Raw genomic sequence first — 18714 nt, forward strand, 5'->3', positions numbered from 1 at the left:
ACAAAATTTTATTTACAGGGTATCTTATTTAACAGAATGGAACTTTTTGACTCCTACTGGCTGTTCTTTATCTGTTTGCATCCTTGCCTACAATTGAGTATAAAATACTGATTAACGTAACATATTTGAATGATCTATTTAGGCTACTTTGTAAATTAAAAGAAAATATCAATTTGCATGTTTAAACATATGTACAGCAAATTATAAACAGATATTTACAGCATTTTTCTTTTCAATTTGCCTTTGTACACCTCCAGTTGTTTAAATCAAACATCTGACTTTTCTTTTATTTCAGAGGGTTTAAGAACAATATTGCATTTTCATACATACTCCCTATTTTCAGACACTCAAAAGTAATTTAGAAGAACTAACATAAAAAAAATCATTTATAGTCAGCGACTGGCTGAAGTGTAGAACTCACAGACGTCACTGGACTGCAGGAGAAAGTTTGAGTCCCTGGAACTAGCAGAAAGCCCCAGTAGAATCAAGCCCTGAACCTTCTTGTTAAGTGGCAGCAGTGTTAATCACTAAATAACAGTGTCACCAGTGTTGGGGAGTAACGGAATACATGTACCGGTGTTACGTGTTTAAAATACAAAATATGAGTAACTGTATTCCGTTACAGTTACCATTTAAAAAGGTGGTATTCAGAATACAGTTACTTTGTTGAAATAAAGGGATTACACGACGGTCTTTTCCTGTTTCATATGTTAGGCTGTCCCCTCTCTATTTTTGGTAATTCCACGCTGGTGGAAACCCAAGCAAAACACGCATTAAGAGGCTCTAATGTCTGGGTCTCAATCTCGCGGCCCATGTCACCTCTACTTGCAGCCCGCAAAACGACGTGAAGAAATATTTTTTAAAATTATTCAAAATTTTTTTAAATATGAAGGCAATAAGCAGAGTATTACAGGCATAGCCCTAAAGAATGTAGCCTCATGGGCAGTGTAGCCCAGTTGTAAGTAAGCTATTAAGACTCGACTGTACACTGTGTTCCTGTTTTCCTCTGAAACAATAAGCTCCGTTGGAGCAGCCTTTCAACGCCTCTCTCTGTCTCTCACTAGCAAAGTTGACCCAGACAACAAAGTAAAGCCAGTTTTTGGCTACGAGTCCGACACGGAACCCGCCAGAGGTCCCTTTACTACGGGTTCGGAGCTGCGGACCTGTTTTATATACGCGCGGAATAGTTTTCTATACGAGATCGCTGCAAAAAGTGCAGCCTTACCTAATGTCCACCCTACTGTTACTCATTTTATATTAAGATTTAAAAATCTAGTTGGTGTTGGTATGATGAGTGACCTTCAGTAATAGCAACAAATCACAAAGCAATAGTACATTCATGTAGTTGTAAAAAGCATGATAATGTATTAAGTCATCCAAAGTATTCAGAATACGTTACTCTCATTGAGTAACGTAACGGAATATAATAATGGATTGGATTTATATAGCGCTTTCCAAGGCACCCAAAGCGCTTTACAATGCCACTATTCATTCACTCTCGCATTCACACACTGGTGGAGGCAAGCTACGGTTGTAGCCACAGCTGCCCTGAGGCAGACTGATAGAAGGGAGGCTGCCATGTCGCGCCATCGGCCCCTCTGGCCATATGCTACAAAATACAGGGTGGGCCATTTATATGGATACACTGTAATAAAATGGGAATGGTTGGTGATATTAAAGTCCTGTTTGTGGCACATTAGTATATGTGAGGGGCAAACTCCTCAAGATGGGTGGTGACCATGGTGGCCATTTAGAAGTCGGCCATCTTGGATACAACTTTTGTTTTTTCAATAGGAAGAGGGCCATGTGACACATCAAACTTATTGGTAATGTCACAAGAAAAACAATGGTGTGCTTGGTTCCAACGTAACTTTATTCTTTCATGAGTTATTTACAAGTTTCTCTTTGTTCACAGCCATTGACATGTCGAAGAGGTTAACACGTGAGGAGCGGATCGAAATTGTGTTGATATCTGGTGAACGCAGTAACCGGGTCATTGCAGCAGATTTCAATGCAAGACCCCCTACAAGACCACCCATCTCCCATGCTACAGTTAGCAAACTGCTTGCTAAGTTTCGTGAAACTGGTTCAGTGTTGGATTTGCCAAAATGTGGACGCAAGAAAACTGTCACTAATGAAGAAACATCAGTGGCTGTCCTAGCTTCATTCAGCAAGAGCCCACAGCGTAGCACTTGCCGCAGAGAGAGTGGAGAGTGGCATTAGTCGAACATCCCTTCGGCGGATATTAGCTACTCACAAATGGCACCCTTACAAACTCCAGCTACTGCAGCATCTCAACGAGGATGACCCAGATCGGCCACAGAATTTGCAGAATGGGCAAAACAAAAATTGGAACAGGACCCTCAGTTCACGCAGAAGTTTTGTTCAGCGATGAGGCAAACTTTTATGTGAATGGTGAAGTTAACAAACAAAACCGCCGCTATTGGTCTGACACTAACCCACATTGGATGGATCCCTCCAAGACTGTTGGAACAACAAAAGTGATGGTTTGGTGTGGTATATGGGGCACAACGATAGTGGGTCCATTCTTCATCAATGGAAACCTCAAGGCCACTGGATATTTGAAATTGCTACATGATGATGTGTTTCCCTCTTTATGCACTGAAGCTGGCACGTTCCCTGAGTTTTTTCCAGCAAGATGGTGCACCACCGCATTATGGGTGCCAGGTCCAAGCATTCCTAGATGAACAGTTTCCTGGAAAGTGGATTGGTCGTCGTGGGCCAGTTGAATGGCCCCCAAGGTCTCCCGATCTGACCCCCTTAGACTTTTATCTTTGGGGTCATCTGAAGGCAATTGTCTATGGTGTGAAGATACGAGATGTGCAGCTCCTGAAACTACGGATACTGGATGCCTGTGCTGGCATTTCTCCTGCGGTGTTGCTATCAGTGTGTGAAGAGTGGGAGAAGAGGGTTGCATTGACAATCCAACACAGTGGGCTGCACATTGAACACATTTTATAAGTGGTCAGAAACTTGTAAATAACTCATGAAAGAATAAAGTTACGTTGAAACCAAGCACACCATTGTTGTTCTTGTGACATTACCAATAAGTTTGATGTGTCACATGGCCCTCTTCCTATTGGAAAAACAAAAGTTGTATCCAAGATGGCCGACTTCTAAATGGCCACCATGGTCATTCACCACCCATCTTGAGGAGTTTGCCCCTCACATAAACTAATGTGCCACAAACAGGACTTTAATATCACCAACCATTCCCATGTTATTACGGTGTATCCATATAAATGGCCCACCCTGTACATTTTGGGGCATGTAATCTGTAATCTGTAGTGGAATACATTTTAAAAGTAACCTTCCCAACACTGTGTGTCACCCAATCATTAATTACCATGTATGAAGGCATATACACACATAGAACACACACACAGATTTGATGTTGATGCACGTCACAGCCCTCCACCAGCAGCAATCTTGTGGTTGTCTTATTCTTCTCAGTTAAAAGAAAAAGGTTTATCAGAGCACTAAAGTGTTAAATAAAATCAATAAACTATTATAAAATATGTGTATATTTATGTTTTTTCTTAATGTTCCTGTTGGTTACTTCATAATGTAATGGGTTAGAGATGTGCCTAATAAACAAATAATATCCAGTTCAGTCTCAGGAGGAGACGCCCTTTGCGTTGTGTCAGGAAGAGCATCCAGTGTTCAAAACATGGGTAAGGGAGCAGTTGAAAATAACTTTTTATTTTTATTGTTTCTATTCACATAGACTCATATTCATACTCATATTCTCTAGATGGGTAAAAACCCTAAAAACACTGGCTATAGTTTTTCATGCCATTACCTATAAATCATGCAACATTTTGAGTGTTAATGCATTCATAACAATTTTTCTTGCCTTCCAGATAACAACTGCTTGTGATTTCTTGCTATAACAAAAGTAAATCAGCAAACTCTACATTTGTAATCTGTTAAATAGAATATCAAGGGAGCATTTTGAGTACATTGATTAGCTAACGTCTAAAAACCTATAAACAAGAAAGAACGGTTAATTAAGACTGATTAATTAACTGAAGTCATTTTCTGTCAGTATATAATATCTGTGGGCTTGTGTACTGTAGTATCAATGATAAATCACCAATATTTGTCATTTTCCATTGGTTTATTGGAAAAAGTGAGTACATAGCTACATGGGATACATCATAGCAAGTTTCATGAAGTGCAGCTGAACACTATGAAATAGTGAGTAAATGGTCTTAAATGACAGATCTTAGATTTTTTTTTTGTTGAATAAACACTAGTATTTATATACTTAGGTTATATAATAACTAACTAGTTAAATAAATAATAAACTAGAGGGTTATATGATAGAGCATCTATCAATCGGCGGATCAATCAGTGGCTCCTCCAGCCCATGAGGGAAAGTATTCTTGGGCAAGATACTGAATTGCGAGTTGTCCCTCCATGTGACTGTGTGAATTGATGTTAGTTTTAAAAAGGGTGGGGGTGGGGGTGGGGGTGCGCTGTATGAATGTGTGTGTGATCGTGTGAATGAGACCAGTAGAACACACTTTGTTCAATCAAACTGAGTAGAAAGGTGCTATACAGTATACTGGAAGTACCAGTCTATTTCTGGCCTTTTAAAAGCCAACAAACCTTGGTGCATTAAATGAACACCTTTTGCACATTTGTCAGTTAACCTTTCCAAATCACCACTTCACCTAAATCTTTTCCTTTTGTTTCTAGAGCTGTCCAGATATCCCTTCGTATCTGTGAGGTCTCCATCTGTAGCATGAGTATAAGAGCAGCCTGGAGCCACTATTGTCTGGCAGACAGAATGGATTACTCAGCTAATTTCTCCCCCATGGTTACTCTATTCACTGGCCCTTAATTGCAGCCCCATGCTGCTAAAATGACATTCAGCTGTCACCGGTATGCGCTACACTGACATCCTGATGTTATTCTGTGGAGTCTTCAGGGACAAAGCAGAAGGTACAAAGATAAGAGGCCTCATGATTGAACATAAGTTAAGGACTGTGCTGAAGTAAAGAGGAAAGTAGTACATCAAAGTTAACAGGGTGTGAGCCATGAGACAGTTACACCAGCCAGCAAATAGCTCATATTTTCTAACAATCTGAAGTGTTTAAGGAGCTTGAAAAGAAAAGCGTCTGGACTTCTTTAAGTTGCTTGAAGACATTTCACCTCTCATCCGAGAAGCTTCTTCAGGTCAGAAGAAGCTTCAGGTCAGAACTGAACTCTTCAGCATAAGCCCTTCAAGCTTACATGTGCTGCAGATATGATGAGGCAGAGGCGGAAAATGGGTGGGGGTGCTCTGGATAGAGGATTTTGTCATGTAATTTACCTTAATTGGACGGCCAAACATATTAAAACCCAACTATAACACTTCTCACCATTGCCAATATTAACATAACTAAAAAGGGTATGCACAACAGTCCTCCAGACATGGGCATGTGTGGTACCAGGGAGGATTGAACGATCTTAATGTCGTACGACCAAATACATGTTTGGGGTAACTACCCAGTATTGGTTGAGTACACATGCTTCTTTCTCAACTTCTAAAAGTTTGATTTAAGGGGGCAGGATGTTTGTTTAAGAGGATGTTTTTACGATACCAGTTTACTAGCTACTACCCTGTCGTTGCTGGTGCGTTGCAGGCATTTTTCAAGTCACCCCATGCACAATACATGTACATCCCAACTGTAACCTGAGTCTCACATTTGAACAGATTAGTAATTACAATTACTAATCCTCCTTGAATCGCTACCTTATCATGGTGGAGGGGTTTGTGTGTCACAGGGATCCCAGGGGCTATGTTGTCTGGGGGCTTTTGCCCCCTGGTAGGGTCTCCCATGGCAAATTGGCCCTGGGTGAGGGACCAGACAAAGAGCGATTCATAAGACCCTTATGAAAAGGACACCGAGGGAACAGTTTACCCTGCCCGGGATAGGGTTACCGGGGCCTCGCCCTGGAGCCAGGCCCGGGGAGGGTGCCCGAGGGCGAGCGTCTGGTGGCCGGGCCTTAGTCCATGGGGCCCGGCCGGGCACAGCCCAAAGAGGAGACATGGGCCCATCCTCCCGCAGGCCCACCACCCGCAGGAGGCGCCATAGGGGTCGGGTGCATTGTGTGCCGGGTGGCGGCCAGGAGCGGAGGCCCTGGCGGACTGACCCCCGGCTGCCAAGACTGGCAATAGGGACATGGAATGTCACCTCTCTGGCGGGGAAGGAGCCTGAGTTAGTGCGTGAGGTTGAGAGGTACCGGCTAGATATAGTCGGGCTCACCTCTACACATGGCTTGGGCTCTGGAACCAGTCTCCTGGAGAGGGGCTGGACTCTGTCTCAGTCTGGAGTTGCCCTTGGTGAGAGGCGGCGGGCTGGGGTGGGTATCCTAATATCCCCTCGGCTTGCTGCCGGTACGTTGGGGTTTTTCCCGGTGGACGAGAGGGTTTGTTCCCTGCGCCTTAGGGTCGGGGAACGGGTCCTGACTGTCATCTGGCAGTTCAGAGTACCCAGCCTTCTTAGAGTCCCTGGGGGGGGTGCTGGAGGGTGCTCCACCTGGAGACTCTGTTGTCCTGCTGGGAGACTTCAATGCTCACGTGGGTAACGACAGCGAGACCTGGAGGGGCGTGATTGGGAGGAACGGCCTCCCTGATCTGAACCCGAGCGGTGCTCTGTTATTGGACTTCTGTGCTAATCACAGTTTGGCCATAACGAACACCCTGTTCGAACATAAGAGTGTCCATAAGTGCACGTAGCACCAGGACGCTCTAGGCCGTAGGTCGATGATCGATTTTGTAATCGTATCAGCAGACCTGCGACCATATGTTCTGGACACTCGGGTAAAGAGAGGGGCTGAGCTGTCAACTGATCACCACCTGGTGGTGAGTTGGATCAGGTGGCGGGGGAAGACGCTGGACAGACCTGGTACACCTAAACGCGTAGTGAGGGTGTGCTGGGAACGTCTAGCAGAGGCCCCAGTCCGCGAGATCTTCAACGCACACCTCCGGCAGAGCTTCAACAGCATTCCGAGGGAGACTGGGGACATTGAGTCCGAATGGACCATGTTCAGCGTCTCCATTGCCGAAGCTGCTGCATTGAGCTGCGGCCGCAAGGTGGTTGGGCCTGCCGTGGTGGTAATCCCCGAACCAAATGGACACCAGAGGTGAAGGAAGCCACTAGGCTGAAGAAGGAGTCCTATCGGGCTTGGTTAGCCTGTGGGACTCCGGAGGCAGCCGACAGGTATCGACAGGCCAAGCGGAATGCGGCTCGGGCAGTGGCTGAAGCAAAAACTCGGGTGTGGGAGGAGTTTGGAGAGGCCATGGAAAAAGACTTTCGGACTGCCTCGAAGAGATTCTGGCAAACCGTCAGACGTCTCAGGAGGGGAAAGCGGTGCTCTACCTGCACTGTGTATAGTGCTGGCGGAGTGCTGCTGACGTCGACTGAGAAAATTGTCAGGCGGTGGAAGGAATACTTCGAGGACCTCCTTAATCCCACTGACATGTCTTCCGAGGAGGAAGCAGAGTCTGGGGATGAGGGGAATGACCCGCCAATTTCCGGGGGCGAGGTCACTGAGACAGTTAAACAACTCCTTGGTGGCAGAGCCCCTGGTGTTGATGAGGTCCGCCCTGAGTTCCTGAAGGCTCTGGATGTTGTAGGGCTGTCCTGGTTGACACGCCTCTGCAATGTTGCGTGGAGATCAGGGGCAGTACCTGTGGACTGGCAGACCGGGGTGGTGGTCCCCATCTTTAAGAAAGGGGACCGGAGGGTGTGTTCCAACTACAGGGGGATCACACTCCTCAGCCTCCCTGGGAAAGTCTATGCCAGGGTGCTGGAAAGGAGAGTTCGTCCGTTAGTCGAACCTCGGATACAGGAGGAACAATGTGGTTTTCGTCCTGGTCGCGGAACACTGGACCAGCTCTCTATCCTCTCCAGGATACTTGAGGGTGCATGGGAGTTTGCCCAACCAGTCTACATGTGTTTTGTGGACTTGGAGAAGGCATTCGACCGTGTCCCTCGGGGTGTCCTGTGGGAGGTGTTGCGGGAATATGGGGTGTCTGGCCCATTGCTACGGGCCATTCGATCCCTATACAACCGTTGCAAGAGCTTGGTTCGCATTGCCGGCAATAAGTCGGACTCGTTCCCGGTGGGTGATGGGCTCCGCCAGGGCTGCCCTTTGTCTCCGGTTCTGTTCATAATTTTTATGGACAGGATTTCTAGGCGCAGCCAAGTGGCGGAGGGCTTTCGCTTTGGTGGCCTCAGAATCTCATCTCTGATTTTTGCAGATGATGTGGTTCTGTTGGCTTCATCGGGTGAGGGCCTCCAGCTCGCACTGGAACGGTTCGCAGCCGAGTGTGAAGCAGCGGGAATGAGGATCAGCACCTCCAAATCTGAGGCCATGGTTCTCAGCCGGAAAAGGGTGGAGTGCCCACTCCGGGTCGGGGATGAGTTCCTGCCCCAAGTGGAGGAGTTCAAGTATCTCGGGGTCTTGTTCGCGAGTGATGGGAGAAGGGAGCCGGAGATCGACAGACGGATTGGGGCTGCAGCTGCAGTAATGCAGACGCTGCACCGGTCCGTCGTGGTGAAGAGGGAGCTGAGTGTAAAAGCGAAGCTCTCAATTTACCGGTCGATCTACGTCCCTACCCTCACCTATGGCCACGAGCTGTGGGTAGTGACCGAAAGAACGAGATCGCGGATACAAGCGGCAGAAATGAGCTTCCTCCGAAGGGTGGCTGGCCTCTCCCTTAGAGATAGGGTGAGAAGTTCGGCCATCCGGGAGGGGCTCAGAGTAGAGCAGCTGCTGCTCCACATCGAAAGGAGCCAGCTGAGGTGGTTCGGGCATCTGACAAGGATGCCCCCTGGGCGCCTCCTGGGTGAGGTGTTCCAGGCATGTCCCACCGGGAGGAGGCCCGGGGCAGACCCAGGACACGCTGGAGAGATTATATCTCTCGGCTGGCCTGGGAACGCCTTGGTATTCCTCCGGATAAGCTGGAGGAGGTGGCTGGGGAGAGGGAGGTCTGGGCCTCTTTGCTTAGGCTGCTTTGTTGCATTAGGTGATACTCATTGGGTGTCTTTCATTCTAAGACTGTGTAAGACTGGAAACTTGAAAATTGTGCACATAGGAGCTTTAGAGTAATTGTTTTTGAAATGATCAATTTGTTAAAGGAAAGAGTTTTCAGTTTACAACAATCTCAAATCATAGCTTACCGATCATCATCCTCAGCCAGTGCTACCTTCTCAAAGTGGATGTGGAGCCTCTGGCCCTCAGGGGCCTCCAGCAGCCAGTGGCAGGTTAGGTTGTTGCTGTAGTTGCTCGGAAAACCAGGAGAGACAATCCGACCAACTGTGATGTTCCTCACCAAACCTCCACAGGCAGCTGAAAAACAAGAAGGAATGGAAGTGAACATCAAATTAAACTGTGGTGGATTTCACATTATGTAGTGAATCTCAGTCAAATTTACTCGTACTGACATCATCTCATTCTCTATTACCCTAACTTAATAACCAAACTCAAACTGGTGACCATGAAAAAAAAAAACAAGAACCAGCCTAATAAGACTGCTTTTAGTATTTGAAAGCATTCAGACATTTGCCAACATCAAAATTTATTATAGCAAAAATTATTTATATTTCCCTTAATTTTAACATTATAAATTGTAAACTTGTAAAGCATAAATTTGATCCATCTACTGCATAATTTGATTATCATCATTAGTATCACACCACTGCTGCTCTGCTGTCAAGTGCTGTTACAATAATTTTAGTAAGTCAACACTTCCTGATACTGTTAGTTGTTATCAAGTAGCTAGTGTAGTACTGTTTGTACTATATTATGAAATTTCCGTTGCAGAAAAATAATGTGAATGTCTGGATGAAATAAAGCCTTTTGGGTTGTGCTAACAGCAGCCAAAGAAGAAACAATGCAAACTGGAGGTGACTACATAAAGAATACAACTGTCTAAATACACTTGTACATTTTACAATGCACAAGAAATGTAAGAAATGTGAATAGCATCAATTATTATTATGTAAAATAATTCTGTAGGAAAACCATTTAATTGCTGTCTGTCTGAGTAATTCACACTGTCAGTAGTTTTCAATTAAAACTACCTTCTACCAAGAAATGAACCTATCAACAGTAGATACACGACTTGATACAACTGCATGTAGGTGAGAAAATAGCTTTTGTTAATATTCAAGCTGTAATCAAGAATTTAGATCGTCAAGCTGTTCCTAAGACCGTGCTGTTCTGTCCTTCCTGAAATCTGCTGGCAAGACTCGCCCAGTTTGGAGGTCACAGGCCTGAGTGTTCTGATTACCATGGAGACCACTGATGCCTTTACCTTCCACATCTTTTCCAGTTACCTCTCAGCCCTTCTCAAGCTTCATGTGTCCTTTCTTCCTGATGTTGCTATCAGTTACTATTTCCACATCTATCACCAGAGATGGGCAGTAACGCGTTACTGATTACTTTTTTCAAGTAACGAGTAAAGTAAGGGATTACTATTGCAAAAACGGTAATTAGATTACCGTTACTTTCCCGTAGGAACGCTGCGTTACTGCGTTACTAAAACCGTGATTTTTTGCGAGAATGTCTCATGACAGTGACGTAAGCAAGTGCGCTGTTAGTGACAACAGCTGTGTGCAGATCAACAATGGATCACATATCGAATGTGGGAGAGAGTATGAGCGTGCAGCGTTTAAAGCGTGGAAGTACTGACCTTACTTTGAGTTTGATTCCATAAAAAGTGACAAAAACATTCTTTTTACAGTGACAAAACCTAAACTTCCAAGCAAGCACCAAGTGCGCAAGGACATAATGGGAAACTCACAGAGAAACTCGCGGATTCTTCCACTGACCGCGGCACACCTGCACCAGCGTAAACCTCCGCCTACCCCACTCCTGCTTTACAGGTGAAAATAGAGTAGCAGGACCGCTGAGTCTTTGACTTTATTTATTTTCTGCTGTGTTTTACTTGCATCTATTTGAAAGACTGAGTGTAAACACAAAAAATATTTTATTTTATGTGCTGGAATGTGCAGAAAATAGATTTAAATGTTAAACTAATTTATTCAAGTCAGAGACTGTTGCATATAATTACATTTTTGCTTGATGCATAAAGTTAAAAGATCAAAACTGATAAAACAAGTTTAAAAAAAGAGACTTTTCCATTTGATTACATTTTGTATGATGGATTATGCAGAAAAAGTAGAATTGGGCTGAAAGATCTATGGCTTTATCACCTATTCAGGTTGTAAATCGTGTTTTTAAAAAGTAACTAAGTAACTAAGTAATTAATTACTTTTGAAAATAAGTAATCACTAAAGTAACGGGATTACTTTTTTGGGGAAGTAATCAGTAATTAGTTACCGATTACTTTTTTCAAGTAACTTGATCAACACTGTCTATCACAACCTCTTCTTCTGCTTGTCCACCACTCGGTGTATCCCATTTTGACCCTGGAACTTCCAGGCCATAGATGGCATGTATGTATGTTCCTGTATGCTATCCCACCCACTCGAAACGCATATGCAATACTTCTATTAATTACTTTCTCTGACTAACTTAGACTGAGACTTGGGGCGATCGTGGCTCAAAGAGTTGGCAGCTTGTCTTGTAACCAGAAGGTTGCCGGTTCGAGCCCCGGCTCGGACAGTCTCGGTCGTTGTGTCCTTGGGCAAGACACTTCACCTACCGCCTACTGGTGATGACCAGAGGGGCCGATGGTGCGATATGGCAGCCTCGCCTCTGTCAGTCTGTCCCAGGGCAGCTGTGGCTACAACTGTAGCTGCCTCCACCAGTGTGTGAATGAATGAATGAATGAATAGTGGAATTGTAAAGCGCTTTGAGGGGTCCCGAAAAGCACTATATAAATGCATTATTATTATTGATACAATTAAATGTAAATAGAATGCATAAAAACAATAATTTTGCACTTTTGTTAATGTGTAAATGCTATGAAATACTTATAAAAAAAAACCTTTGTAACTAAAATATTGCCTGTATAATTAATTAGGTTATGTGTATAATTTCCGTCTTCAGCTGTGGCTAGTCGAAGAGTTTCGTCTGGGAAACGTTACCTAGGCACTTTGGTTCCTTCCCACTCCAGTAGGGTGTGCTAGAATTGCGGCAGGTCAACACAGAGGAACCTTGCAGCTTGTAGCCCGTCAAACAGGAGAAGAAAGCCTGCCCTCCAGAGTGGAGACTGCTCACTGATACATCACCATAGAGAGGCTGCTTGGGGAAGACACAGCTCAACATGAAGGCTGGAGAGAAAGAGGTGAAAGAGTCAGGGAAGCAGAGAGACAGCGGAAAATACACAAAAGGAGACTGAAATTAAGGTGTAAAATGTGAAATTTCAGCAAGACATGACATTTAGTTTCAGAAATTTAGACTAGTGTTTCCTGACAGTGGTGCAAGCATTATAAAAGAATCTGCTCCAAAGCCACCATTAATCTCTAACCTATAACACATAACCCACTTAACACCTTTCAAAACGTTTTCACACCCTCAGTTATATGGTCTTGGTTTTGTTTGTTTTTTTGTCTCTGCAATAATACAGATAAAACCACAAATATTAGACAACCCCTATCAGCAAGCACTTGAGCAAATGTGGGAGGGAAAAACTCCCTTTAAACAGGAAGAAATTTCTGGCAAAATCAGCCTCAGGGAGGAGCAGCCATCTGGGCTAGGGCGAGGGGAGGGAGAGAGGTCAGGAGACATGTTGTGGAGGCGAGCCAGAGATTAATAATAACTCATAATTAAATGCAGAGATGGATAAACACATGGTGAGTGACAAGGGGTGAGAGAAGGAGAAATGCTGAGCATATCATGGGAAGCCCCCAACACACTACGTTTACTGCAGCATAACTAAGAGGGGATTCATGGTCACCTGATCCAGTCCTAACTTTAAGTTTTGTCAGAAAGGAAAGTTTTAAGTCTAATCTTAAAAGTTCAGAGAGAGTCAGTCTCCCAAATCGAAGCAGGATCTGGTTCCACAGAAGAGAGGCCTGAAAGCTGAAGCCTCTCCCACATGTTCTACATTTAATTACTCTAAGTAACCCAGCAGTCTGAGAGCGAAGTGCTCTATTTGGGTTTTTTGTGTCTATGAGGTCTTTATAATAAGATGGGGCCTGATAATTCAAATAATTGTATATAAGGATATGGGAGAATGTTTGTTTGAGAGGATGTTTTTGGGAGAATCTGCTCTCTCTTGCTACAGCATTTTGGTAAATGGCCTGCATTCGTATAGCACTTTACTTATTTATTTTGGATGAACTGAAGGCTTTTCCGGAAGCTTTTAGGGCAACCAGACAATAATGAATTATAATAATCCAGACTAGAAATAGTGAATGAATGAACTAGTTTTTCAGCATCACTCTGAGACAGGATATTTTTAATTTTAGAGATGTTGCACAAATGCAAGAAAGTAGTTTTCCATATTTGTTTAATATGCACACTGAAGGACATGTCCTAGTCAGTCGCTGGAGGCCAAGGTAATGCAGTCCAGAGTGATTATCTGGTTAGACGTCATATTTCTAATATTTTTAGGGCCAAGTATGATTAACTCAGTTTTATCTGAATTTAGAAGCTGAAAATTTGAGGTCATCATGAAAAGAGAAAGGTGGCTATCATCTACACAGTGGCGATACTGCATAGGGGAAGCATAAAGAAGAATCCCCATTAACATGACAGATGTCATTCAAACCATGCGGAGCAGTACCTTTAATACCTACGACATGCTGTAATCTTCCTAATAAAAGTTTACGGTCAACATTGATGAATGCTGAGGTCAAGAAGGACAAGCACTGCGACGAGTCCACTGTCAGCGGCCACAAGAAGATAAGAAAAACAATAAGCAAACTTACACTAATGTGAGGCAAATGTCCAGATATCTGACTAACAACTGAGAATTGTTTTTAAAGTGGGTGTTTTGGTTAAGCTGCTACATTTTCTCAAACACTTCTTTAAGCAATATACAATCAGATTTGTTTATAGCAGCAGCATTCTCTTACTGAAACCCCATAATAACTCATTTGCATTTCAGTTAGCTTGCTGACTGAAATTCTTGAACTATGTTCAAATATTCACATTATACTTGTCTGCATAGATTCTCATGCTGTAAAAAAGTTGCGAAAAGCTGATGAAAGCTGATTTTGTGCAAGTAAAAAGAGAAGAAAAACCCCACTGGCGCTAACTTCCTATCTTTTCAATTATTCCACTGGTATAAACAGAGGTAAATAAACCCGAAATAGTACAAAACAATGAAACACTACAGTGCCGTATCCTCCTGTGACTCCCACCCACTAGAACTTTGTGCTGGCATTTACATTAATTTCTACAAAGAACTATCACATCATTGCAAAATGCTCGGAAACATGTCCAGAGTGCCTCTCAGGTGACCAGTGAACTAACAAGTTTCTTTATAGCCCACTGACTTGTCTTCCTACAGCCTCCTGGAATTCATCCAAACATATAAATAATATACTACTGCTAAAGATTCTGATCCATCTTACTGTAATTGTGCTAGTTTTATTGTTACCCCTCGATGGTGTAGAGTAGCTCTGTTATTGATTCTGTCTGTTGAGAGCAGCACTGTGCCTCAGGTGAGGAAATATGTAGGGAGATTAAATAGGCCAATAAATGACAACCTATAACCCCAGCTGCTTCTAGTACTCTGTTAGTGCAGAGGGATGTTGCCCAGCTCTATAGTGGCTCACAAAAATAGAAATGAGTGCTGCATTGGTCTTTATAGTATTTCTTGTTTGAGCTAAAACGCAGCTGCTTAAGTCGTGTCCTCTCACTCCCTGAGCTGGTCATTAGCATGGTCAGCTGTAGCTGTTAAAACCTAGGCCAACCAAAAAACTAAAGAACTGAAAGGCTCATGGGAGATGAGAAAAGAGATAAAGGAGCCATCATGGTAGCACTGTGGCATCATAACACTGGTGTTAGCAGGGAGCTTTCACAGAGACAAATTGTCCCCGAGGCTGCTATGTGCTACATCATTTTGCTGTGTCTTTCCAGAATTTATGGCCATTTATCATGTTTTGACTTTAATGAAACTTTACTGATATGCTCAGCTTTTATTTTTCTTTCATGTAAAATGTAGCAGATCTACATGGGGATGAATGGTAAAATAAAAGATGAAAGTGCAGTGGCAATGTAAAAATAGTTCAGCTTTAATCTTGTGTTTTCACTATGTATATATGTGTGTGTGTGTGTGTGTGTGTGTGTGTGTGTGTGTGTGTGTGTGTGTGTGTGTGTGTGTGTGTGTGTGTGTGTGTGTGTGTGTGCGCGCGTGAGAGAGCACATATGTACACATATACGTAAGTAGGAGGTATTACTGTTTGAGCTGCTAAACCAAGTTATGAGCCCTGGACTGGCTAGAAGCCAAATATGTACAACTGCTGTGAAAAAATGTTAGCCTTTGCTGTATCTAATCAGGCCTTATGGCCACAGTGTAGATCACGAGAGAAGAGCAATAATTTCAGATGTTTAATGTTCCACTGTAGCAAGCGAATGTAAATTGAATTCATTTATTTTGAGCTTCTGATATGGCTTTGATGTGAAATGACCCAGCTCAGCTCAAACTTAGTCTCTAATCTCATTTGCTCCCTCAGAGGATTTATTTCTGCTGACCATTGCCCTCATATTACTGGAAGGAGATGACAAGCTCTACAAAGATTAATGTATGTTGCAGCTCTTTTTCTGGCTTTGCTATGGAATAGCTAGGCTCTCACAGATACAGAGTCGGTGGGCATTGCTATTCAATAATAATGGAAACTGGCAGTTATTCTCTACACATTATTTCAAGCAAACAAAACACAGTTAGCAACATCCAAATTATGTCGTATTTCACAAGGCCAACCATTAAGCCTTAATCTGGATATCAAAAAAGAAAACAAAAACAAAACAAAAAACAAAACACCAGAATCACTTTGATTAATTCAGATGTCCAGAAAAACAAATCTTGCAGTGGTGTGGTGTTTTGGTGGTGTGGCATAAGAGCCACTTCTGGCAATGAATATGCAGGAGTACTAGAGCTTAAAGCCAAATATAATATAAACTAGGTTGGACTGATGCATCTTTCTCTATTTTTAGAATAACCACAATTACCTCGGTCTGTTAACTATAACATCTAAAACTAAAGTTCCTTATGTATTGGTCATTTGCACTTAGTGGCCACCCAGTTAGGCTTCAGTGTTCAAACACGTCATTAAAGAAATAATCTCAGCTGATATAGCAAATTCAGTTTATTTCTTTATTTTAATCAATTTTGGCAATTATTTACCTATCCCATCATTGTGTGAGTAATTTGATCAGATTCAGTAAGAAGGACTAGAGGTTACAGTCCCTGATAATGCATTGCTTTAGATGGAGAGACTCTTGACGGATGGCTGTTATGAGGAAAGGCAGCCCAGAAACTTTGTCAGCAGCACGCACCATTGTGTGCCTCAACTTTCGGTCTTTTACCCAGGCTAATCTGCCATTTTCCTTCCTTGGTTAGGTTTAGGGATTAGAGATCTGATCTGGATTATCATTTTAAAATTTGGGACACATCGTCAGTAGTGGACCTTTGATTCATCGGGTGTTTCGGCCGTTATCACTAGACACCCTCATCCAAGGAGGCCCTGCCAGGGTTGATCAGGCCCTGGAGTGTGCCACTGGTTTATGTTAACTTGTTATTTCTCTTCTTCTTTCTTCTGTTTAGTTTCCTACAGTTTATTTTCTATCTATTCACTGCAACTGAGAAATAATACTTACCTCTTTACCATTAATGGAGCCTAAATTCTTCAAAGGGATAGAAAAGGTGATAGAGAGAAGTAAGACAAAAGGGACAAGATAGGAGAGAGGAGAGCCAGACGGGGGGCGCCCGGTCGTACGCAAGTTTTTGGGAGTTAGACTAAAGGACGAGGTCTGGTCGCAAAGTTGTTGTTACGATCTCTGTGGGAAAAATTGGCCTCTGATCCAAGTCCACTTGCATCTGCCAATCCCTGGCAACCTTCAGCGGGCCCAAGTCTGGGGTTGAGGGGATTGTCCTCGGCTTGTCTCCTTCCCGGACAAATGTTGATGAAAACTGACGCTCCTCTTGGTTCATGAAAGGTTGAGTGATGATGGATTTTCTTTTGCACTCAACTTTCTCGGCTAGACACCCGGGAACCTGGTTGTGTCTCCATGTGTATCTGCCCTGAGTACGGCTAGTCCTACAACCAACCAAGATGTGCTTGAGTGTTGCTGGGACTGTACACAGGGGGTAGGATGGGTCCTTTCCAAACCACAGCTGCAGATTTATTGGGGAAGGTAGCAGATTGTATGTCGCTCGGATGATGAAACTTAGTCTATTAGACTCCATGCTGCAGATTTCACTCCATGAGAGTTTCCTATTTTCCACACTCTATTGTGTCATGCTGTCTCCCAACAGCATGACACAATGAAGGAATCACAAACATTTTTCTTTCTAGATGCACTTTATACAAACATTAGCACAAAATGCAAAGCTCATTGAGAATCACATTGTATATTTTGTGAAAAGTTTATTTCCCAAAACAATGGATTCAATGTGAATCTAAAGCAGCAGGCACTGTTCTGTTTGTATTAGCAGTAACTTAATCCCTCATTTTTCTGACTGTGTTTCCCGGACACTTTCCATTTTGACAAGTAGACTAAAAAGGCTGGTTCTAATATAGTGCCTTCTTTGCTTACATACCTTGCTGTATTCATCCACTCACAATAGCACTTTTCTTCTATGTCTAAGTCTTCTATATAACATTCACACTTCAATGAACTCATCACTTCAGTCCCTTGCCCGAGGATACCTTGGCATCCAGACTGGAACAGACAAGGATCGAGTCACAAATGTTAATTAATTAATAGCTAACTGTTACTGCCAAAATACTTTCTCAAAATTTACACTCAGTAGCAACTGTGAAATCGGTAAATGGACTGGCATACATTGGTTCACCTTGCTAGTGCTTGTAAAACAGCTAACTGATCATCTGCAGAGGACTGGTTTATTTGAAGAGTTTCAGTTTGCTGGATGCTGGATTTTTCATGCAGGGCCAAATAAGAAAGGTCAAAGGCAGGAACACAGCTGGAGGCACTGGATTTCAAAAGCATGACCTCTTTTTCTTTCATTAAAATTAAGATAATAGATTTAGATTTACTATTAGCCAAATGTGAATATAGATAAATGTTGTTAGCAGTCTGTGTCAGTTTTAACATAAAAGACTGGATGTTAAGACCTCTTACCCTCTCACCAATGTAATGAGAGGTAAGCCAAGGGTACTTCAATTTCTTTCGATCTCACCTTTCTCGACAATAAGGGTATTTATTTGTTCTGTTCTGCCCTGACATCAACCGAAGCTTTGTTGGATAGAGAATCTTGATTACAGCACAAAGTGGCTGGCAACATTAAACAGAGCGGACTATTTGAAAACCAGTGCCAAAAGGCAAACCAGTGCAGGATTATGACAGTCATAGAGCAAAAGGCGGGGTACAGCCTGAAGAGGCTGCTAATCTATTCCAGGGCTAGCATATAGAGATAGACATATTCATATCTGTGGTATGAATACAATCACTAGTTAACCTAACTTCATTCATCTTTGTGTATCATCCATCTCTCTGGTTTATTGTAGGGTATTTACCTTATAATATAAAGTGCCTTGGGGCAACGGTTATTGTGATTTGGTGCTATATAAATAAAATTTTACTGAATTTTAA

General features: G+C 43.1%; 1 protein-coding gene across 3 annotated transcripts in view; it reads right to left on the bottom strand.

The window, feature by feature from the left end:
- The window catches only part of sez6b (seizure related 6 homolog b), a 233226-nt gene that overhangs the window by 26798 nt on the left and 187714 nt on the right, over positions 1–18714 (bottom strand). For all 3 annotated transcript variants that reach the window (XM_026192832.1, XM_026192831.1, XM_026192833.1), the window contains 2 exons: positions 12075–12260; positions 9201–9369 (listed from right to left, as the gene is read on the bottom strand). In XM_026192832.1, coding sequence (XP_026048617.1) covers positions 9201–9369; positions 12075–12260 — 355 coding nt within the window. The remainder of the gene's footprint in view (positions 1–9200; positions 9370–12074; positions 12261–18714) is intronic.

Source organism: Astatotilapia calliptera, chromosome 14 (genome assembly GCF_900246225.1).
Source record: "Astatotilapia calliptera chromosome 14, fAstCal1.2, whole genome shotgun sequence".
Lineage (NCBI taxonomy): Eukaryota > Metazoa > Chordata > Actinopteri > Cichliformes > Cichlidae > Astatotilapia > Astatotilapia calliptera.